The sequence below is a fragment of the Sus scrofa genome, chromosome 13 (genome assembly GCF_054392235.1).
Source record: "Sus scrofa isolate SSC_HxYL_T2T_F1_AM1 chromosome 13, Sscrofa_HxYL_maternal_Yorkshire_Landrace_v2.0, whole genome shotgun sequence".
Taxonomy (NCBI): Eukaryota; Metazoa; Chordata; class Mammalia; order Artiodactyla; family Suidae; genus Sus; species Sus scrofa.
In genome coordinates this window covers 81251918-81276340 of record NC_139395.1, presented here as the reverse complement: position 1 = coordinate 81276340, position 24423 = coordinate 81251918, and the positions used below count along the sequence as shown (strand labels likewise).

Genomic DNA, 24423 nt, shown 5'->3' with positions numbered 1-24423 from the left:
TTCTTAAATTTATTAAGACTTTTTTTACCCACTTTGGTAAGAGTTTTTTTTTTTTTTTTTTTATCATGAGTGGATGTTGGATTTTGTCACATCTAGATGCACATTTTGTCTGCTCTATCAAGATGATCATGTGGTTTTTGACTTTTGTTAATGTGTATGATGTTGATTGATTTGCATATGTTGAACCATCCTTATGAGCTTGGAGTGAATCCCACTTGGTTGTGGTCTTTAATCTTTTTTATGTGTTACTCAGTTTGGTTGGCTAAAATTTTGTTAAGAGTTTTTGCATCTATATTCATCAAAGATGGTAGCCTATAATTTTCTTTTTTGGTAGTATCTTTGTCTGGTTTTGGTATTAGGGTGATGGTGGCTTCATAGAATGTCTTTGGGATTATACCTTATTCTTGAACCTTTTGGATTTATAAAGTTTAAGAAGGATGGGTATAAGGTCTTCTGAGTGTTTAGTAGAATTCACCTGTGAGGCCATCTGGTCCTGGACTTTGCTTGGTAAGAAGTGTTTTTACTACATATTCAGTTTAATTTCTAGTGATTGTTCAATTAATCTATTTCTTCTTGATTGAATTTTAGCAATCTGTGTTTGTAGAAAGTTGTCCGTTTTTTCCTAAGTTGTCAAATTTGTTGGTATATAATTGTTCAGAGTATTCTTTTATGGTTTTTTGTATTTCTGCAGTATCCTTTGAGATTTCTTTTTTTTTATTTCTTATTTTGTTTGAGTTTTTCTCTTTTCTTCTTGGTGAATCTGGCCAGAGTTTTGTCAGTTTTGTTACCCTTTATCAGCTCTTGGTTTTAATTGATTTTCTTCTGTTGTTTTTTGAATTTCTATTTTATTGATTTCCTTCCTTCTGCTGACTTTGGGTTTTGTTTTTCTTCTTTTAAATTCTTTTAGGCAGTAGATTAAGTTGTTGATTTGAGATTTTTCTTTGTTTGAGGAAGGCCTGGATTGCTTTGAACTTCCTCTAAGCAGTGCTTGTGAGGCATCCCATAGATTTTGAAAGGTTGTGTTTTCATTATCATTTGTCTCAAGCTCTTTTTTTAATTTCCATTTTGATTTCCTCATTGACCCATTGGTTCATTTAATAGCATGCTATTTAGTCTTCATGTAGCCAGTTTTTTCTCATTTCTTTTTCTGTGGTTGATTTCTAGTTTCATGACATTGTGGTCAGAGAAGATGCTTGAAATAATTTCTACACTCCTAAATTTGCTGAGGTTAGTTTTGTGCCCTAGTATGTGGTCGGTCCTTGAGAATGTTCCATATGTGCTTGAAAAGAATGTATATTTGGGGGGGGGGGGTGATGTAACGTCCTGAAAATATCAATTAAGTCTAACTGTTCTATTGTGTCATTTAAGGTCTCTGTTGCTTTATTGATTTTCTGTCAAGAGGATCTGTCCCTTAATATGAATGGGGTGTTAAAATCTATTATTGTTGTTCCATCAATTTCTCCTTTTATCTCTGTTAGTATTTGTTGTATGTATTTGGGCACTCCTATATTAGGGGCATATATGTTGATGAATGTAATATCCTCCTCTTGAATGGATCCTTTTGTCTTTAAATTTATCTTTAATCCTCTTCTTGAATGGATCCATTCTGCCCTTCAGTGCCCTTTGTCTTTACAGCCTTTGTGTTAAAGCTGTTATGTCTGATATGAGTATTGCAACTCCTGCTTTCTTGTTTTTTCCATGAAATATCTTTTTCCATCCCCTCACTTTCCATCCCCTCACTTTCAATTTATATGTGTCCTTTGCCCTAAGGTGAGTCTTTTGTAGGCAGCATATTGTGGGCTCTTGTTTTTTAATCCAGTCTACCACTCTGTCTTTTGATTGGAGTATTCAATGCATTGACATTTAAGGTAATTATTGATAAATATATGTGTATTGCCATTTTAAACCTTGTTTTCCAGTTGATTTTATGCTTCTCCTTTGTTCCTTTCCTTTGTGGCTGGATGATTTTATTTTATGCTTATATCCTCCTCTTTTTAGTTTTTGGGAATGTGTTGTTTGGTTTTGATTTGTAGTTGCCCTGTTTTTCAAGTATGTTGATCTCTTCCTATATCTGCTTGCCTTCGACTGATAGTCATATAGGCTCAAACACATTCAAAAAAATTTTTAAATAAAAAAAAAGTATAAATTTTCTTACTTTCCTTCCCCACATTTTATGATTTTGATGTCTTTTTTTACATCTTCATGTTTATCCTTTTGCTTTTCCTTGTGTTTATCATTGCTTTACAAATAGGTTTTTTCCCCCCTTTTAGATCTCTGTGTACTGGCTTAAAGTGATTACTTTCCATTTTTTATTTTCTCCATCCTATATCTTCTTAATTCTTTCCTATTTAGAGGAGACCTTTTAGTATTTCTTTTAGAATGGGTTTAGTATTGCTGTATTCTTTCAGTTTTTGTTTGTTAGGGAAATTCTTTATTTCTCCTTCTATTTTAAATTATATTTTTGCTGGGTAGAGTGTTCTAGGCTGCAGATTTTTCTCTTTTAGAAATTTGAATGTATCTTGCCACTCTCTTCTGGCCTGTAGTGTTTCTGGAGAGAAATCAGCTGATAGCCTTATGGGGGTTCCCTTGTAATTAACTCTTTGTTTTTCTCTTGCTGCCTTTAGAATCATCTCTTTAAGGTTTGCCATTTTTATTATAATATGTCTTGTTGTGGGTCTGTTTGGTTTCAACTTGTTTAGGGCCCTCTGTGCTTCCTGTGTCTTGATGTCTGTTTCCTATAGAGTTGAAGGTGTTCATCCATAACTTCTTCAAATATATTTTTAATTCCCCTTTTTCTTTTCCTTCTGGAATCTCTATTATGCATAAACTGGCCTGCTTTATATTAGCCCATAGATCTCTTATATTGCTTTCACATTTTTCATTTGGTTTTCTGTCTTCTGTCCTGACTGGGTGATTTCCATTATTCTGTCTTCCAAGTCACTTATTCGTTCCTCTGCAATATTCATTCTGCCCTTCAGTGCCTTTAACTCAGCTTGTGACTCTGCAAATGAATTTTCTAATTTCTCTTGGCTCCTCATATTTTCTAGTTCCTTTCTAAAGTAGCCTGCATTACTGTTCATATCTGCTCTTCTTTCCTTCATATCCACTCTTAATTCCTTCAATCTTTTCACCATCTCCTTTTTGAACTCTATGTCTGTTAGACTGTAGAGGTCTTTTTCATTGTTTGCTCCTTCAGGAGAATTCACCTGTTCTTTTAACTGGGAATGGTTCCTGAGTTTCTTCATTTTGCTTATATTTTTATTATTCTTTGAGTTTAGGGAAAACCACTACTGTAATCTTGGAGGGCTGTTTACATGCAAGAGCACCCCTGGGTAGTTTGTAAGGGCTTACTTTGTGTTTGTGTGTTGGGGGTGGGGGGCAGTCTGCTTTTGATTTGGATGCTTGTTATCTCTTTCCTCAGTGTGTGCAGGCTGTTATCCCCTCTGTGTGCTGCCAGGGAGATGGAGGCAGTGGGCAGGGCTTGTAGCCAGTGCCTGGTCGCTGGGCCTTTGACATCGGTAAGGACTTACTGGAGGTGGTGCAGGCTGCTCCTGGTTGCAGGTCCCTGGGAAGAGGCAGTGACCCTTAGGCAGGTATAAATGGTACCCAGAATGTTTGGCATTGGCAACGGCAGGACATATGCATTCCCAGGGGAGTGAGAGCAATACAGGTGGCGCTCTGTGGTAGTGCCCTCTTCTGTGCTGACCCCTGAGATGACTGGGGCCACAGGTAGTGCCTCTTCATGGACCCCTAGTGATAGTAGGCCACATCCATGTCTGGAGTCTGAGATAGCTGTGTCAGTTTGCCCTCACCACCTCTACCCCGTGCAAGAGGCGCCCCACCTCCTGTAGCCTACACAAGCCTACCCAGACAGGAGGGGGCCACGGCAGCAATTGGGGCATGCAGGCCAACCCAGGCAGGAGCCTCCCCCAGAGCCTGTGGGAGCAGGGACCAGTGCATGGGGAAAGAGGCTGTAGTGGCAACCCAGGCTTCTTCCATGAACACTCCCAGTTGTGGTACTCTGTACTCCCACCCCTTCAGGCCATCTCCACGTAGCCCACAGCAGTCCTTTCCCCAGTACTGTTCTCTAAACTCCACATCCCAGGACCCAGTCCCTGCCCTTATCAGCAGACACACATCTCAGGTTGGGACGTGCAGGGCTGTGGCACAGACACTCTGTGTGGTTCTCACTCTGTCCTGCCTGTCATAGACTGCTTGTTGCATTCTTCTCTAAGCCTCCAAAGTTCCTTTTCTGTCCCAGCTGATAGAGCCACTGGCGAGGGGACTTCCAGGGTGGTGGAAACCTCTCCTCTCTGTCAACTCCCTCTCCAGGGAAAAGTCCCATCCTGCTTCCTCTTTTTTTCTTTTGTCCTACCCTGTTACATGGAGACCTTTCTTACCCTTTCAGGTGTTTGAGGTTTTCTCCTAGTGTTCAGTAGGTGTTCTGTGACAACTGTTCCATTTGTAGATGTATTCTTGATGTATTCTTGGGAAGAGGCAAGTTCCATGTCCTCCTACTCCACCATCTTGATCCCCCCCACACACAGTGTACATGCTTTATTTTCAAACTACTTTATTGTTAAAAGAGCTATCATCTGAGCCTTCAGCAAGTCATCATCTTTTTGCATTGGTAACATCAAAGATCACTCATCACAAATCATCAGAATAACTATAATAAATGAAAAAGTTTGAAATACTTCAGGAATGATCAAAAATGTTGTTGGAAAAATGGTGCCAACTGACTAGCTTAATGCAGAGTTGCCACAAACCTTCAATTTGTTAAAAGCTTGGTTATCTATCAAGCACAGTGAAGCAAGACACACACAAGTGAAGTGTGCCTGTATTCTGCTGCTTTTAGATAAGATATTCTGTATATATCTTTAAAGTCCATCTGGTCTAATGGGTCCTTTAAGGCCATTGTTTTTTTATTGATTTTCTTTTTGGACGATCTATCCAGTGACATAAGTCAGGTGTTAAAACCCCCTACTGTTATTAATAGTATTGCTGTCTGGGAGTTCTCATCGTGGCTTGGTGGGTTAACGAACCTGACTAGTATCCATGAGGATATGGGTTCAATCCCTGGCCTTGCTCAGTGGGTTAAGGATCCAGCATTGTTGTGAGCTGTAGTGTAGATCACAGACATGGCTCGAATCCCACGTTGCTGTGGCTGTGGTATAGGCCAGCAGCTGCCGCTCTGGTTTTACCCCTAGCTTAAGAACCTCCATATGCTGCAGGTGTGACCCTAAAAAGACAACAACAACAACAAAAAAATATTGCTGTCTGTATCTCCCTTTAGGTCTCCTAATATTTGCTTTATATATCTTGGTGCTCCTGTATTGAGTGTATATATTTACCAATGTTGTGTCCTCTTGTTGGATTGACTCCTTTATCATTATCTAATGCCCTTTGTCTCTTACTACAGTCTCTATAGTAAAGATTGTTTTGTCTGATATTGATATAAGTAGTTATCTCAGCTTTTTTTGGTTTTCATTTGCATGGAACATCTTTTTCCATCCTTTCTTTCTCTGTGTGTACCCTTAAATCCAAAGTGAGTCTCTTGTAGGTAGCATATAGATAGGCCTTGTTTTTGTTTTTTTGTTTTTAATTTTTTTTTCCCCACTGTACAGCAAGGGGATCAAGTTATTCTTACATGTATACATTTTTTTTTCCCCACCCTTTGTTCTGTTGCAACATGAGTATCTTGACATAGTTCTCAATGAATCCTTGTAAATCTATTCTAAGTTGTGTCTGATAACCCCAAGCTCCCAATCCCTCCCACTCCCTCCCTCTCCCATCAGGCAGCCACAAGTCTGTTTTCCAAGTCCATGATTTTCTTTTCTGTGGAGATGTTCATTTGTGCTGGATATTAGATTCCAGTTATAAGTGATATCATATGGTATTTGTCTTTGTCTTTCTGGCTCATTTCACTCAGTATGAGATTCTCTAGTTCCGTCCATGTTGCTGCAAATGGCATTATATCATTCTTTTTTATGGCTTAGTAGTATTCCATTGTGTATATATACCACATCTTCTGAATTTTTTTTTTTTTAAATCCAGTCAGCCACTCTGTCTTTTGATTGGAGAATTTAGTCCCTCTACATTTAAAGTAAATATTGATAAGTAGTTACTTATTGCAATTTTGTTGTTTTCTGGCTTTTTATAGTTCTTGTTTCTTTGTGTTTTGCTCTCCTTTGTGATTTGATGGCCTTTGATGTTAGGCTTAGATTCCTTTCTTTTGTGTATCTACTGTAGGTTTTTGCTCTATGGTTACCATGAGATTTACATGTCACAGCCCATATATATAACAGTTTGATAACAACTTAAGTTTGAACCCATTTCTAAAACTCTACATTTTTACCCTCTCCCACCCACATTTTATGTTTTGATGTTACATTTTATGTCTTTTTATCTTGTATATCTTTTAGTTTTTGAGTTGTAGTTTTTATTACTTTTTTAACCTTCCTAATAGCTTAATAAGCAATTAATCTACTACCTTTAATATACATTTACCTTATAAGCATAAAGAAGATATATACTTTCATGTGTTTTCTTGTTACTCATTTCACCCTTCTCAGCTTAAAGAAATCCCTTTAAAATTTCCTGTAAGACTGGTTTAGTGGTGATGAATTCCTTAGGCTTTGATGTGTCTGGAAAATGCTGTCTTCCTTTAATTCTGATTGATAACTTTGCCAGGTAAGAGTATTCTTGGTTGGAGGTTTTTTTCTTTCATCACTTAGAGATACATTTGTTATCTTGATTTAAGGATGGTTTTACAGGGCACTTTATGTGCTGTTAAAGTCGATTAGATCTCAAAACTTGATTTAAAATTGGGAATATAAAGAGTGCAAGCTGTTTCTGGTATGCAAGAACTCAAGGACTATTGTTTCCATGAGCCCTTCCTGAAAGATCTACTAGAGAATAAGTTGTAGACAGCCAAAGTCACTAGAGAGACATCCATATAAATATATAGTTAATTATAAAGAACTTCAGGTCCTGTTCATGTGCCCAGCTAAAATGGAGTACAGCTGTTAAAAAACAGTGTGCAGGAGTTCCCGCTGTGGCGAAGCAGAAACAAATTAAACAAGTTGAAATCCGTGAGGATGCGGATTCAATCCCTGGCCTCATTCAGTGGGTTAAGGATCTGGAATTGCCATATGCTGTGGAGTAGGTTGCAGATATGGCTAGGATTCTGTGTTGCTGTGGCTGTGGTGTAGGCCAGCTGCTGTAGCTCCAATTTGACTCCTAGCCTGGAAACCTCCATATGCTATGAGTGCAGCCCTAAAACAAAAAAAAAATTTTTTAAAAGTGTGCAACACAAGCAGCTGGAGATCTAGACTTTGTAATGTAGGTACATTTACACAAAAATGCCTCCCTCCCAAAAAGAAACTGGGATTGAATGGGGAGGGCATTGCAAACATTTTTCTAAATGTTTTTAGTAATTATGTTCACAATATTATTATTATGAGACTATTCTGCTATGTGTGACATGAGATAAAATAAATAGTTATGTAGTGCTGAGCATCCCTAGTATCAGAAACACACTTGAGGAGTTCCCATCATGGTGCAGCGGAAACAAATCTGACCAGGAACCACGAGGTTGTGGGTTTGATCCCTGGCCTTGCTCAGTGGGTTAAGGATCCTCTGTTGCCGTGAGCTGTGGTGTAGGTTGCAGATGCAGCTCGGATCCCACGTTGCTGTGGCTCTGGTGTAGGCCGGTGGCTACAGCTCCAATTAGACCCCTAGCCTGGGAACCTCCATATGCCATGGAAGCAGCTCAAGAAAAGGCAAAAAGACAAAAAAATAAAATAAAATAAAAATAAACACACTTGAAATACAGTTTCTCATAAAAGAAACCGGAGCTCTTGAGGAAATGGCTAACCCCAGGTCTGAGGCGGGAAATGTACAAGAGGAGCCTGGAACATCTTTGCCACACCAGATAGAAAAGAAGGGATCAGTGACATACTAGAGTGTGTTAAAGGAGCAACTTGAACAGGCTCACACTAACAAAGATAGGCAGTTTGAGTGTAAAAATTTAGAGTAATTGCATAGAACTAAAACCTGTCAAATATGTTTAAATCCATGAGTTCATCTTGATATTTAAAAGAGAATCAGTCATCTGTGGAGAATGATACGGAACTAGTTGAAAAGAATCAAGCATATATCTTGCCTCTCCTATCTGATCTGTACCCCTGGGAATCCACATATTAAGGAGTGGAATTGACCCTATCTAGAGTATTTCATGTAATAAATGACAAAGAAATGAATGAGAATGACAGTATCACCATTTCGTAATGAATTGAGAGGTATAAATTATTGACAGGTGCTAAAACATTAAAAGACAATATGACATCACGTGCCTCCTGATGAAGGAATACACAACTACCTGAAGTCTTGGCAAAGGGAACAAACCTGAGTCTGATCCAGTCTTGCACCCAAATGACAGTTTTCAGGAATTTAGAGGAACACGCTGAATTGAATATGCAACAGCAAAAGCCAGCCTGAGAGACTGTAGGTCAGATGACCTTTTCTTCAACAGGAAAATTACAAGGAAATTAAAAAGATCAGAGGAGGGATCTATAAGCTAGGAGATGGAAAAAACATCCAAAAAAATGTTACACCAGTCAGAATAGCCATCATCAAAAAGTCTACAAATAGCAAATGCTGGAGAGGGTGTAGAGAAAAGGGAACCACAGGGTTGGTGGGAATATAAATTGGAGCAGCCACTATGGAAAAAAAGTAAGTAGTTTCCTTAAAAAACTAAAAATAGAGCTACCATATGAGCAGTCCCACTCCTAGGCATATATCTGGAAAGGACAAAAACTTGAATTTGAAAAGATACACGCACCCCAGTGTGTTAATAGCAACTCTGTTTACAGCCAAGATGTGAAACCAACCTAAGTGTCTATAGACCAATGAATGGATAAAGAAGATACAGTACATATACACAATGGAATACTATTAAACAATAAAAAAAGAATGAAATAATGCCATTTAGGGCAACACGGATGGACGTAGAGATTATCATACTAAATGGAGTAAGTCAGACAGATGTTATATGATATGTATTTGTGGGATCTAAACAAATAATAGAAATCTATGTACAAAACACAAACATACAGGCATGAAGAATAAACTTATGGTTACCAAAGGGGAAATGGAGGGGGGGATAAATATTGAGTATGGGATTAACAGGTACACACTACTATATATAAAATCAACAACAGGAGTTCCCATCGTGGCGCAGTGATTAATGAATCCGACTAGGAACCATGAGGTTGCGGGTTCAATCCCTGCCCTTGCTCAGTGGGTTAACGATCTGGCGTTGCTGTGAGCTGTGGTGTAGGTTGCAGATGCGGCTCGGATCCCGCGTTGCTGTGGCCCTGGTGTAGGCCAGCGGCTTCAGCTCCGATTAGACCCCTAGCCTGGGAACTTCCATATGCCACAGGAGCGGCCCAAGAAATGGCAGAAAGACAAAAAATAAAATAAACAACAAGAACCTACTGTATAGCACAGGGAACTATATTCAATATCATGTAATAACCTATAATGGAAAAGAACGTGAAAAAAGATATAACTGAATCACTTTGCTCTATACTTGAAAAATAACACAATATTGTAAATTAACTATAGTTCAATAAAAAGACTATCACAATTTTTTTTTAAATGTTTAAATGGCAAAACCAAACTGTACTGCCTAGGAATGTACATTTGGGTGACAAAGCTAAAAAAAGAGATTAGAAGTCAGAATAATGGTTACTTAACAGGAGAAGAGAAGGGCTGTGATTCAGGTAGGACATAAATGACATGGCTTCTTGGGTAAGTGGTAGTTTTATTTCTTGACTGGTAGTGATTACAGCAGTGCTTTAGAGTAATTTGTAAAGCCTTATATTTACTTTGTGGTTTTCTGAGTCTGTGCCTTCCCTTCATATATTTGCAAAATGTTCTGTTTCTTAAATTCCCGAGGATGCCTAATTCCTGCTTTAAGTGCACATTGCTGAAAAATAACATGCACTGTTAGGAATCTTTGCAGGAGAGTATGGGTGGCTTAATCCTTAGTTCATCAAAACAGTTATCCTGCATAATCCAGTCCTGAGAATTGGAGAGGAACAGCAGCCTCGGGTCTGCGGAAGCAGTGTCCTATTGCCAGGCCAAGGGACGGAGTCACCACAAGTCCCCCTCCTTTCAGATTGGCTGCAATGCCGTCAGTTGGGCCCCTGCTGTTGTACCCGGAAGCCTCATAGACCAGCCATCTGGGCAGAAGCCCAACTACATCAAGAAGTTTGCATCAGGCGGCTGTGACAACCTCATCAAACTGTGGAAGTAAGTGGGGTTGGTGATCTCAAGAGGGCACTTCTCACCTTCCACTTTTCTTACCATGATTCAGCCTCCATTCACCAGTAACAAGATCACCTGACTTTTTCCTTTCTGCCCATAGAAACTATCTTCAATCTGTCAGAGCACATCCTTTAAAAAATAAAAATAAAAAATATAACTTAAAAAAAAAAGCTTGCCCTTTGCTCAGGCACTTTTACTCTGCCTAAGTGCCAGCTGTTGGAGCCGACTTGTTGGCTGCGGAGAAAGAGCATTTCCTCCTTTATAGCTGGTGAGCTGAATACAGTTCTGTATGTTTAACAAGTGGAATCATAAAGATGGAATAGCTTCTCAGCCCCTATGGAGCCCACAGGGTGGGGGAGGAATGGAGGTATGGGGATGGCTCCTGGGCTGCTGCCTGCTGGGTTCTCCCACCTGTCTCCCCTGTTAGGGAGGAAGAGGACGGCCAGTGGAAGGAAGAGCAGAAGTTGGAAGCACACAGTGACTGGGTTCGAGATGTGGCCTGGGCCCCGTCCATTGGTCTGCCCACCAGCACCATTGCCAGCTGTTCCCAGGTCAGCTCACATCCATGCAAGCATCTCGTGTTATTTAATGGCAGGAAATCTCATCAGCCCTTGAAGTCCCCGTAGGTGACTAACGCACTGTGGGAAGCCCTTGGAAGGACAGGAGACACACTTTTAGACCGGTGCAAATAAGGAAGCACCTGTAGTCATCATGTGGTGAAGCCTTGGTCAGAAGCCACAGTGGCTGTCTTCCAGTAGGCCAAGAGTGGAGCCAAATTCAGGACAAGTCTCCCCTCCTGACCCTTTTATGGGTAGGAAGTGGAGGTGCCCAGCTGTCATTCCGAGAGTGTTCCCAATTAAGGACCGGGAGCAATGGGGAATTCTAAGACCCTGAGCTCACCTGCCTACTTTTCCCAAACAGATAACAGAATTAAGACCAAGGACAAGCCTGTAATTATATGCTGTAATCACCCTAGGAGAGAATTGAGCCAGGCCTTTTACATCACTTGAATCTGTTCCACTTGTCCTAAATTTAAGGGATTTTTTTTTGTGGAGGGTCCCCTTTTCATTCTCAGGGCTTAGGGTTTTTTTTTTTTTTTTTTTTAGACAGTTATATCCATCCAGCTGAGAAAGTACAGACCCAGAGAGAGTCAAAAGAGGGAAGTGACTTGGCAGATATGAGGAAAACCCAGAGAAAATTTGAGAATTGGTGATGCAAAATCCATTCCTGTAACTATATGAGGAAAGGAACCTAGAAGACTCCTGACCAATATGAAGTGTGTTTCCGGGATAGAGGAGTTAAAGCAAGGGTTTTGGGTGGAAGCTAGCTATGAAAGCTGTGGATACTCAGGAGGTCCTTGGCTGTGCTTGGCCGTGAACCCCCTACCCTCTTCATGCAGAGGCTCGACATGGCTCCAGACTGGGAAGATATCACCAGTGCAGGGTTGTCGGCCTTCGGCTCCTGACTAGTCTGTTTTTTGCCAGGACGGTCGAGTGTTTATTTGGACCTGTGACGATGCCTCAGGCAATACATGGTCCCCGAAGCTGCTGCACAAGTTCAATGATGTTGTATGGCATGTGAGCTGGTCCATTACAGCCAACATCCTGGCCGTCTCAGGTGGAGACAATAAGGTACATACACCCTGTATCTGTGACCTGGACTAAGAGGTCTATTTGTCTTTACTTTGTCCGCTAGGGAGGCACAGTTGAGTCTTTTGTCTAATGGCAGGTTTGGGAGGAACCTGAATGAAGGCTGTGTTTTGAGCTGTTTTACATCATTAATGCCTACGACACATACACCCCAACCCTAAGAGGTGGCATGTCCCCTAGTACAGATGAGAGAGAGGCTGACAGGTGATTTGACTTGCATAGCGGTCACAAAGCTGTTTGCTGGCAGAACCAATGATCAGGCCCAAGGTAAGTCCAGTGCCACAGTCTGTCACCATGACCATTTAACAACTCCATCTCCATGGTAACATTTAGTTAGTTCTGCCCCCAAAGCAAACAGCTAAGAAAAAGAACTCAAAAGTGAAAAAATGGAGCAGGACAATCCAAAACACCCAAAAAGTGTATCTTTTATTTTACTTTTTGCTTTTTTTAGGGCCACACCTACAGCATATGGAAGTTCCAAGGCTAGGGGTTGAATCAGAGCTATAGCTGCTGGCCTACACCACAGCCACAGCAACTCAGGATCTGAGCTGTGTCTACGACCTACAGCATATTGGAAATTCCAAGGCTAGGGGTTGAATCAGAGCTATAGCTGCTGGCCTACACCACAGCCACAGCAACTCAGGATCTGAGCCGTGTCTACGACCTACACCACGTATCACAGCAATGCCGGATCCTTAACCCTGAGCGAGGCCAGGGATTAAACCCGAATCCTCATGGATACTAGTCAGGCACGTTACCACTGAGCCACAATGGGAACTTCCAGCATATTAAATCAGTAAAATTCATAAGTACTTTCTTTGCACCAGAGTGTACCTCTTCATGTTGTGGTGTGAGCCATATGAAGGAAGGGACATGGTGCCCAAGGAGCCACAGGAAAATTTGGCAAAATAAAGACTAGCCCAGGGCAGGATAGCAACAAAGCATGTGTACTTGAAAATTCATCATGACCACTACTTGGAAACCTACCTTATTTAGTTAGGGACTCTCTGCCTTAGAGGAAAAGTCAGCTGAACAGATGGCAATGGCTTATTACTTCACTTCTCCAGTCGGCTTTTTTTTTTTTCAATTTTGGTAAAATATATGCAACAAAATTGACCACCTTAACCATTTTTACCTGTGCACTTCTGTACTGTTAATTCACACGTCGTGCAGTCATCGCTGTCGTCAATTCAGAACTCTTCCTCATCCTAAACTCTGAGATTCTGTACGCATTAAACAGCACCCCCCCCAGCCACTCGGAAACCCCCATTTTGCTGTCTCTATTTCTATGAATGGACTATACTAGGGACCTCATGTAAGGAGAATTATACAGGATTTGTCTTTTTGTGACAGGCTTATTTCACTTAGCATATTGTCTTCATTATGTTGTAGCATATGTCATCATTTCCTCCTTTTTGAGGCTGAATAATATTCCATTGTGCCACATTTTGTTCTCTGTTCTCCATTGATGGACACTGGGGTGCTTTCCACCTTTTGGCTGTTGTGAATAATGCTGCTGTGCACAGGGTATACAAGTAATATCACTTCAGGACCCTCTGCAGGCAGCTTTTTCCCAGCCTTGGGTCCCTTTTGTGTTCAGTGGTCCCAGAGAATATAGCAGGCCCTATCTGAGAGCCATAGCATTTGAACTGGAATGACCCTCCAAAAACAACTAATCCAGCACTATTTCTAGTGGGTGCCAACGTCAGGGCTAGAGCCCAGCTTTGGACAGTGTACCCTGACTGGCCTCGGTAATATTTACAAGATAATGAGCAAGTGCATAGTTGTACATTTCATGTTTTGGGGTCTGCTTTTATGCGTCTTACTCTTCTTTATAAGCCTGTTTCCTACGAAGAGTTTAGCTCTTTTGCTGTCTCTATAGCATTCCTTCACTGAAGGACTTAGTGTGTTTTCATTCCAGAGCATTCTGCACACTGCATGTTTGTAATAAAATGTCCCTGAGTTCTTAAAATCATTCTTATCAAATAGGGTTTTTTTGGGTTTTGTTTGTTTGTTTTTTTACTACAGTGTAATTGTCCCTCTCCAGGGACAAGCCTTTTCAACTCTTAACTGTTTCTTCTGCTGTTTATTTCAGTGTAGAAATAATATACTCACTGATTTTTTGTCTTCCTCTACCCCAGTTCTCACATTTTTGCATTGTTAAACTTGTTCAGATTACCCACCCCCCCAGCGCTAGAGCTCCTGAATCAGTGGATCTGGGCTGGGACACAACAGTTTGCATTTTTCACAAGTCGCCAGATGCTGCAGACTCACTGTGGTCACTTTTGAGAGCAGTTGCTCTTTACCACCCCAAATCCTCTCTCTCAAGCTCTGTCAAACTGGTTAGACAGCACCAGAGTTTACATTTTTGTTACTTTGTATTACATCATTATTCACAACATTGCCTCTTATTCCTAGGGTTTTTTGTTTGGGGCTTTGCTTTGGGGTTTTTTTTTCCTTTTTTGTTTTTGTTTTTGTTTTTGTTTTCTTTCTTTCTTTCTTTCTTTCCTTCCTTCCTTCCTTCTTTCCCTTTTTAGGGCTACACTTGTGGCATATGGAGGTTCCCAGGCTAGGGGTCATATCAGAGCTGCAGCTGCCAGCCTGTGCCACAGCCACAGCAATGCTGAGCCACATCTGCAACCTACACCATAGCTCATAGCAACACCGGATCCCTAACCCACTGAGCGAGACCAGGAATTGAACCTGCATCCTCATGGTTACTAGTCAGATACGTGCTGAGCCACAACAGGAACTCCTCCATTTTTATTGAGATATAATTGACATACATCACTATATAAGTATATACCATAATGGTTTGACTTGCATATAATTGCATGATCATTTTGAAATGATCATTGCTATGAATTTAGTTAGCATCCATCATCTCATATTAACAAGAAAATGCAAAAAAGAAAAACTTATTTTCCCTGTGATGTTAACTCTTAGGATCCACTCTCTTTAACAGTTTTCATATATATCATACAGCAGTGTTAGCTATAGCCTTCATGCTGTACATTACATCCCTGTGAGTTATTTATCATTCAACTGGAAGTTTGTGTGTTTTCACCACCTTCCTCCTATTCCTCCTCCCCCTATGCCCTGCCTCTGGTAACCACAAATCTAATTCCTTTTCTATGAGTTTGGTTTTTTGTTTTCAGATTGCATATACAAATGAGCTATTGCAGTATTTGTCTGACTTATTTCTCTTAGCATAATGCCCTCAAGGTCAATCTCTATTATTGCAAATGGCAGGATTTCTTATTTTTTTATGGCTGAATAATAGTCCAGGCTGTGTATGTGTGTATGTACCACAACTTCACTATCCAGTTATACGTTAGGCGGATACTTAGGTTTTTTTCCCATGTCTTGGCTATTGTAAATAATGCTGCTATGAACCCAGGAGTGCAGATATCAAGTTAGTGTTTTTGTTTTCTTTGGATTTACACCCAGAAGTGGAAATTGCTGGATCGTGTAAGTAACACACTGATTGTGCCACTAGAGCACTTGAATTGCTGGATCATATTGCTGAATCATATGGTAGACTATTTTTAATCTTCCATGTTTTTCCATAGTGACTATATCAGTTTATAGTCCCACCAACAGCACACAAGGGTTCTCTTTTCTCCACATCCTCACCAGCGTTTGTTATCGCCTATCTGTTTTATAGTAGCTATCCTGTTTTTTTGTTGTTGTTGTTGTTTTCTTTTTTCTTCTTTGGGCCATACCTGTGGCATATGGAAGTTCTCAGGCTAGGGGTCGAATCAGAGCTGCAGCTGCCAGCCTGTGCCACAGCCACAGCAATGCCAGATCTGAGCCACATCTTTTTATCTACAGTGCAGTTTGTGGCAACACTGGATCCTTAACCCACTGAGTGAGGCCAGGGATCAAACCTGCATCTTCATGGATACTAGTTCTTAACCCACTGAGCCACAACAGGAACTCCTATAATAGCCATTCTAACAGGCATGAGGTGATAGTTTGGTTTTGATTTTTGTTTCCCTAATGACTAATCATGTTGAACATCTTTTTATGTACCTGTTGGCCTTTCATATAACTTCTTTGGAGAATTGTCTGCTAAGGTCTTTTGCCCATTTTGAATTGGATTATTTGGTTCTTTTGCTATTGAAGTATATAAGTTTCTTTATATGTTTTGGATATTAACCCCTTATCAGATACATAATTTGTGACTTTTTCTGATTCTGTAGGTTGTCTTTTCACTTTGCTGGTGGTTTCTTTTACTGTGCAAAAACATTTTAGTTTAGTTTGATGCAGTCCCATTTGTTTAATTTTTAATTTTGCTTACTTGTACATTAGGTGACATATCCAAAATATTGCCAAGACCCATGTCAAGGGGCTTTTTTCCTGTTTTCCTCTAGTATTGTTATGGTCTAAGGTCTTAGATTTAAATGTTTAACCCATTTATTTCTAGCTAATTTTTGTGAGTGGTATTATATAGGAGTCCAGTTTCATTCTTTTACATGTGAGAATCCAGTTTACCCTATACCATACATTGAAGAGACTGACTTTTCTCCAGTGAATGTTCTTGCCTCCCTTGTCAAATACTTGTTGATTTATATGTGCATTAGTTTATTTCTGGGCTTTCAATTCCGGTTTATTGATATATTTGTTTTTATGCCGATGCCAAACTGTTTTGATTGCCATAGCTTTATAGTGCAGCTTGAAATTGGGAAGTACAATCCCTCCCACTTTTTCTCTCTCAGGATTGCTCTGGCTGTTCAGGGTCTTTTGTGACTCCCATGTGAGGTTTGATTTTTCTACTACTCTAAAAAATGCCATTGGAATCTTGGTAGGGATTGTGATGAATCTCTAGATAGCTTTTGATGGTACAGACACTTTAACAATGTTCTTCTGATTCATGATCATGGGAAACCTTTCCGTTTGTGTCTTCAGTTTCTTTCAGGAATGTCTTTTTAGACTGTAGCTCTTTCACTTCATTAAGTTTATTCCTCAGTATTTTATTGTGCTTGCTCTTTCTTTTCTTTTTAGGGCCGTATCTGCAGCATAGGGAAGTTCCTAGACTAGGGGTCAAATCAGAGCTGCAGCTGACGACCAGCCTACGCCACAGCCACACCAGATCCAAGAGTCGCATTTGCGACGTGTGATGTACATGGCAGTGTGACTTCATTGCGGTGGCAATGCTAGATCCTTTAACCCACTGAGTGAGGCCAGGGGTCAGACCTGCATCCTCATGAATACTAGTCAGGTTCTTAACCTACTGAGCCCCAGTGGGAATTCTCATATTCTATTGTTTTTGATGCTACTGTAGATGGGTTGTTTTTGTTTTCAATCACTTGTTGTTAGTGTATAGAAATGCTGATTTTGGTATGTTAATTTCACTTCTAATTTAGATGCCTTTTCTTTTACTTGCCTGATTACTCTGGCAAGGATTTCCAGTACTGTGTCCAATAGGAGTGGTGAGAGTGGGCACCCTTGTATTGGTACTGATTTTAGAGGAAAAGCTTTCAGCCTTTTGCCATTATGATATTGGGTGGAATTACTATATATGATCTTCTATTATAAATTGGCTTGAGAGTGTTTCCTTCTCTCTCTCTTTTTTTTTTCCAAGGAATTTGATGAAGTGTTTGAAATTCACCAGTGAAGCCTTCCAGTCCTGGGCTGGCTTTTGTTCTTTGGGAGATTTTTGATTACTGATTCAATTTAGTAATTGGTCTGTTCAGTTTCTATTTCTTTCTGAGTTAGTCTTGGTAGTTTGTTTTTTTTTTCTTTTTAGGGCCACACCCACAGCATATGGAGTTTCCCAGGCTAGAGGTAGAATCTGAGCTATAGCTGCCAGCCTACACCACAGCAACACCAGATCTGAGCCAACCTACACCACATCTCACAGAAATGCAGGATCCTTAACTCACTGAGCAGGGCCAAAGATCAAGTCCACATACTCATGGATGCAAGTTGTGTTCATTACCACTGAGCCACAATGGGAACTCCAAATTTGTGTATTTCTGAGAATTTTCCATTTCTTGTAGATTATCAGGTTTCATAGTAGCCTCTTATGATTCTTTGGTATTAGTTGAAATGTATCAGTTTCCATTTATAATTTTGTTGATTTGGGTCCTCTCTTTTTTTCCCTGATTAGTCTAAAGATTGGTTAGTTTTGTTTATCTTTTTGGAGAACTCTTAGTTTGGTTCTTTTCTTATTCTCTATTTATTTCTACTACTCTGTTTCCTTCTGCAACTGAGCTCGGTTTGTTTTTCCTCTTCTAATTCCCTAAGGCATAGAGTTAGGTTGTTTATTTGGATTCTTTTTAATGTAGGCATTTATGGCCAGGAACTTCCTTCTTAGAACTCTTGCTGCTGCCCATAAGTTTTGGTATGTGGTATTTCTATTTTTTGTTGATCTTGAGGTTATTTTATTTCCCTTTAATTCCTTCTTTGATCAGGTGAGTGCCATGTAATTTCCATGTATTTATGAATTTCCCAGTTTTCTTGTTACTGATTTCATACCACTGTAGTTAGAGAATATACTTGGTATTTCAGTCATCTTGAATTTATTACTAAGACTTGTTTTGTGGCCTAACATATGGTGTATCCTAGAAAAATTTCCAAATGAACTTGAGAAGAATGTGTATATTCTGCTATTGTAGAAAAATACTCTCTATATATCTGTTAGGTTTTTTTGGTCTGTAGCGTTGTTCACCTATGTGGTTTCCTTATTGATTCTCTGGATGATTTATCTGTTGAGAGTAGGGTATTAAGGTCTCCAGCAATTATCAGATTGCTATTTAACTTTGTTGTTTTGTGGGTTAGATGCTTTGGTGTTGAGTATTTCCTTAATGTATTGAAGCCTTTATCATTATATAATGATATTCTTTGTCTCTTTTTATCATTTTTAAAGTCTATTTTCTCTGAACCAATATGTAGCTGCCCCTGTCCTCTTTTGGGAGGTTGAGGGTGACATGGGTTAGGGTATCTGTTCGAAATAATTCTTCCTGTCCCTATACTCTTAGTGTATATTTGTCTTTAAAGCTAAAGTGATAGGTGTCATATTGTTGGATCTTGGAGTTTTTTTAATCCATTTAGCCATTCTCTATCTTATTATTGGAGAATTAATCTATTCACATTTGATCTATTTACATTTAATTATTGATGAGTAAGGATTTACTGCCCTTTTTTTTCCATTATTTTCTGATTTTGTAAATCCATTGTTCTTTATCCTGCTATCTTTTTTTGTGTTTTGATACCTTGCAGTATCAGTGTGCTTAGATGACTTTTTAATCTTATTTTGTGTTTTTCCTTGTGATTGTAATTGTTTAAAGTGAGTGGTATAATTTTAGTTTCAGTATAATTCCTCAACTTTATGTTTTTACCTCCCACCCCCTCACATTTTAAGCTATTGAGAACTGGAGTTGTAAGTGATATATAATTCACTTACCGTATAGAATTCAACTTTGACTATGTATTTACCATCACCAGTGAGTTTTATATTGCCTTCTTAAGTTCCTGTGATTTAATTAGTGTCCTTTTTCTTTCCACTCACAAAATTCCCTTTAGCATTTCTTGCAAGGCAGGTCTGGTGATGGTGAATTCCCTCAGATTTTGTTTATTCAGGAAAGTCTTTATCCCTCCTTCATTTCTGAAAGACAGCTTTACAAGGTATAGTATTCTTGGTTAACAGGAGTTTTTTCTTTCAGTATCAAATATGTAATTCCCTCCTGTTCTGCCTTGAGAAGTTTATCTTGAGAAATCTGTCAAGAGTCTTGTGAGGATGCCTTCCTTAAGTAACTTCACTCTTGTTGTTGACTTTTAATTCTCATGTATCTCAGTGTGGCCCTATTCAGATTCAGTCTACTTGAGTTTCTTTTGGCTTCTTCAATCATTATTGCTTTAAATATATTTTCTGTCCTTTTCTCTTCTGGAATTCCCATATTATGTCTGTAGACATTCTTCACTCTTTTTGCTCCTTTGGATAATTCCAGTTATCTTATTGTTCAGATCACTGATTCTTTCTTCTGCATGGTCAGGTCTGCTTTTGAGGCTCTATTGAATTCTTAACTTCACTTAGACTGTATTTATTTATGGTTTTGGTCAAACTTCTCATCTTATTCATGCATGCATTGTTTTCCTATTTTGTTCAGTTGTCTGTGTTCTTGTAGTTCACCAAACTTCTTGAAGAGGATTATTTTAAATGTCTAATAGGTGACAGATCTGTTTCTTTAGGATCCATTATTAAAGCTGTATTGGTTTCCTTTAGTGGTCTCGTATTTAAGTGGGGGCTTTTTTGTGATCTTCACCCCCTGTATTGGAACAGTTGTCTCTTCTTGCATACCATACAAGTTTGCTTTGGTAGAGGCTGTTCTTGACTAGCCAGCTCAGTTTGGGTTTCTGGCTATGTCTGCTGATAATGTCCTTGGGCAGGTAGGACCTGCTGTTAAGGTCTGTTTTGGGGTGAGGCAATTGTATCAACTCAGTGTGCCACTGACTAGAGATCAGCTGGATAGGATGGGCAGCTTAGGTCCCTGCCCAAGTGCAGTTGTAGTACAGGCTTCTCAGTTGCCTGGCTTCTCTGGTTAGGCTTACTCGACAGTTGGGGCTGGCTCCTCTATTCAGCAATAAGTGGGGCTTGTGGATGAGATTTCCTGCCCTGGCAATGCAGTAGGATGGGACCCAGACCATGCATGGCTTGTTGTGTGGGGAGCTGAACAGAGTCCCTGGTTTCACTCTGGGTGTGATCAGCTCTGCCCCCCTGCTCAGTTGCTGGGTCACCATGGCTTCCAGGTGTTCTCAGGAGCCTTTCTGATGGCAGCAGGGGGGCTGCAGTTCAGGAGTACAGCCTCGGTAGGTCTTAGAGGGCCCACATTTCAGGCAACTCCCAAATTTTTTCCAGGCTGACTTTGAGGGGAGGGGAGTAGGGAGCAGGCATCTACAGCAAGTAGAGCTGTGACTCAGCTCTTGTGCTGTAGGTGGACCAGGTGCAGCAAATCTTGTTTAGGAACCTAAGTTAGATAGACCTGCACGCTACACAGTTCCCGGGGCAGTCCTGCAGATGATGAAAGCTGCTCTTGACACTACGGCTTGGGCTCTGCAGCTGGGACCTCAGGCTCTGCCGAGAACTGAGTGCTGGTTGTTGGATCAGTTTCACACACTGGGGCCTCAGACTCACCTGCCATCCCCGTGGGGCATATCTAGTGTAGCAGCTCCTGCAGTGATGACCACAGTGCTGAGGCAAGGGCTCTGGATGTCACCCTTGGGCTCTTGTTCCACTGGAGGGGCCCTGGCCTCACAGAAGTCCTCTGCCTGGTGCTGTGCCAACCTCAGGAAGAGATGATGTGATCAGTATGCAGCAGGTCTCAGTCTCTGTGGTGCAGGGGGTATGTCAGCCTCACTCACGTGTTGTAGGATTTGCTCAGTGGTGTCTCATCCATGAGTAGTGGTTAGTTCTTCTGAGACGAGAGTAAAGCTAGGAACAGTTATGACCAATTGTGTCACCATTTTCATGACAACATTCTTACTCCTTTCTGGGTGTGAATTTTTACTCCTTTACTTCCATTTTGTGGGGATTTTGGGCGGGGGGCGGGGACCAAGATCAGTGCTGAGTTTACCCCCAAGGCTGTAAGCTCTGGTTCCTGCAGGAGATCTTGGCTGTCTTTAGGCAACCGGCGAGAGGAGGACAATAGGCCATACCTCTAACAAGTTGTGTGGGTGCTGGCTTGCAGGTGACCCTGTGGAAGGAGTCGGTCGACGGGCAGTGGGTGTGCATCAGTGATGTCAACAAGGGCCAGGGTTCCGTGTCCACTTCAATCACAGAGGGTCAGCAGAACGAGCAGTGACAAGACAGGCCGGGCCTGGCTCTTCACCTGCCGCCTCCAGGACTGCCCCTCCTGGGCCAACTGACCAAACAGCTAGGAGGAAGAATGCCAAACTCCCACAGGCTCACTCTCCCGGGAGTCATACCAAACGCAACCAGATTGATCATCTGCCTTAACATGATCTAATATGGTTTGTAATTTCTTGTCCAGCTGAACGCACTCTTGTTATGAGGGGAAAAACTACGAATGACCTTCAAATTTATTATTTTAAAGTATTTTTGGTCACTTTTATGTACCTTTTCGGTTCAGACATCATTTGTGGTGGGGAGCGGGGGGATTGTTTTCAGAATAATTATTAAATAAACTCATATTGCTTATAGCTCTTCCCGCATTATCCTAACCCTGCCCTACAGCCCTCATTTTAACTGTTGTTGGTCAGTGTCCTAGAACAGCATTTCCCAAGACCCGGGTCCTTGTGGGCCTGAAGAAACCCCACCCATAGAGCTGGTTAATCACTATTTAAGATTTTAAGATTTTTTGTGACTCAATTGATGTTAAAGGCACCATATGGAGCGGTGTAAGAGGAGCACTCAACTGCACCTTCAGGGAGGGGCCTGTGGCCCAGCTCTGCTACTTACCCTGAGTGCACATCTTCTGCCATGGACAGAGACGAAGTCTGTAGGAGTTAGGAGACTGACCAAGAAAGTAGGCACAACTCACCACGTTTACTGCCTTGTCAGTGGAAGGAGGAGCCTGTGATGGAGAGCACAGTTCTGGTCCTCACTGACCCTGAACCAACTATCACCTCTCAGCAGAGGCCCTGGGACCTGAATCAGTAGTCACACTAGCTGGCATTTACTGAGACCTGCGTTAAGTGGCACAAACTTGGATATCTCATACATAAGGCAGCCCAGCAAACCTGTGTAGGCTCATAACCCCGACTTACTGGTGAGGAAACTGGCAAGGAGGTCCAGACTAGCCGAGGCCTGTCCACCACCACATGCTAAGGCCAGCACTGGCCTCCTCACCCATCTCAGCTTGGAAACCTCTCGGGTGGAATCAGGGAAGGAGTACCGCTGTCCTCGGTGGAGCTCATACCAGGCCTTTATGTGAGCACTTAGATGAAAGGTCAGCCACTCAGCTGCAGGAGGCTGTGTCTGTTTCTTGTCTGCCTTTCAGCAGCACAGTCTGTTTCGAAATCTTAGATCATAACATATCCAATGGAAAAAGTGGAAATACTTTGAAATGAGGCTAGAGGGGCCAGGGTCTGGCCCACTTTGCCTCCCAAGTTGTTCTAAAAAGCCTCTAGAAAACTATGAAAATTGCTGCTTCTTTCTTCCCATTATTCAGATGTGAAACAGTTCAAGAAAGCACCTTTGCACATACTTCGCAGTCGACACCAATTCCACTGACCCCTACTTCACTCTACATTTCTGCCTTCCCTTATAAGCTCTGTGCTCCTAAGAGCAGAGCTGGTCTTCCTCACAGGGCCTGCCACCATCAACAAATGAATAACGAGAAGGGACTGGTCCCGTGTCGCACAGTGACAGGTCATTGGGCTCCTGGCCACAGGTGCTATTTACAGCCTACACCACCAAGATCACTTAAAATTCTCTGGAAGTAAATGAAATTACTCTGGTGAACAGTTTATGCTTAAGGTGGTAACATGTTAGCCATTCCTAGAGTGAGATAAATACCCCACATTGTTACAGCAAAATAGGCCACTCAGGTGGAAAGACCATGTTGTATCAATCTTCCAGAGCAGTTGCCAAGTCCAAATGGATGGATGTAAGGGTAGTTTAAAAGATACAGTTCTGGTTAGAGAAAGAAGGTGGTAGCAGCCACATTGTTTTTCAATCTTTTCCTAAAAACAAAGCAACTAGAATAGTGAAAGAAGCCCTCAGACATTAAGGTGGCCCCTCAAACTCTAGAACATCAAGGAGCAGGGCCCAGTTATTTATAGCATAATACCTGTGTAGGATCAGCATAGAGAAAAAGGAAACTTTTAATGGTTCTTTGAGTCAGGAAACAAGAGTTCCCATCATGGCTTTGCAGAAACGAATCTAACATACATGAGTCAGGAAACCAAGAATTACCATCCAATGTGCCATCCGTTCTCAATGGAAAACTCAGCAAGTCATGGGTGAGGACTGTCAAAACTGGGAGAAGAATCCCACGCTTTCATTGAAAAGTGAATTCAAAATGACTAGGGGGCATATTTCCATTTCTACACATAAAGAATTTATAATGCCAAGAGCTTCCCTTACATGATAAATGACTAGAAAACACACACAAAAAAAATATATGAAACAACTGTTTTCAGTGTTTCTGTGTTTTTCCAGAAAAAGGCAAACAAATGAGGGGGTCACCATAATTGCTCCAGCTTTCACCTGGTGGCTGTTTCCAGGAAAGGACCAGAACACAGGATCCAGAGCTGAGAAGGCTAAGCCAGCACTTGCAGAGCAGAGTACTTGAAAAGAGGGTGCTACTTGGACACACGAGCTCCTGGGATCTGCTGATGGGTCTTGACCCAGGACTAACCTTCATATAGAAAAGCAATAGACTAAACAATTCATGCAACTTACAGAGTGGGAGTGGTTCATGTTCCCAAGAACTAGAGTCCAACATCTTCACAATCACAGGGCATTAGGTCA

The 24423-nt window shown here is 41.0% G+C and overlaps 1 protein-coding gene across 2 annotated transcripts in view; it reads left to right on the top strand.

Moving 5' to 3' along the window:
* The window catches only part of SEC13 (SEC13 homolog, nuclear pore and COPII coat complex component), a 40748-nt gene extending 18600 nt beyond the window's left edge, over positions 1-22148 (top strand). The window contains exons 6-9 of one of the 2 annotated variants that reach the window (XR_014823816.1): positions 10187-10320; positions 10763-10886; positions 11820-14403; positions 14558-14901. Coding sequence is in view for 1 of the 2 variants with exons in the window: in XM_021069320.2 (XP_020924979.1) it covers positions 10187-10320; positions 10763-10886; positions 11820-11966; positions 21677-21790 (519 nt within the window). In the remaining variant the exon portion in view is untranslated. Of the gene's footprint in view, positions 1-10186; positions 10321-10762; positions 10887-11819; positions 14404-14557; positions 14902-21676 lie in introns of those variants that run through there. The other variant, XM_021069320.2, reaches the window with a different exon arrangement.
* The last annotated feature ends 2275 nt before the right edge of the window (positions 22149-24423 follow it).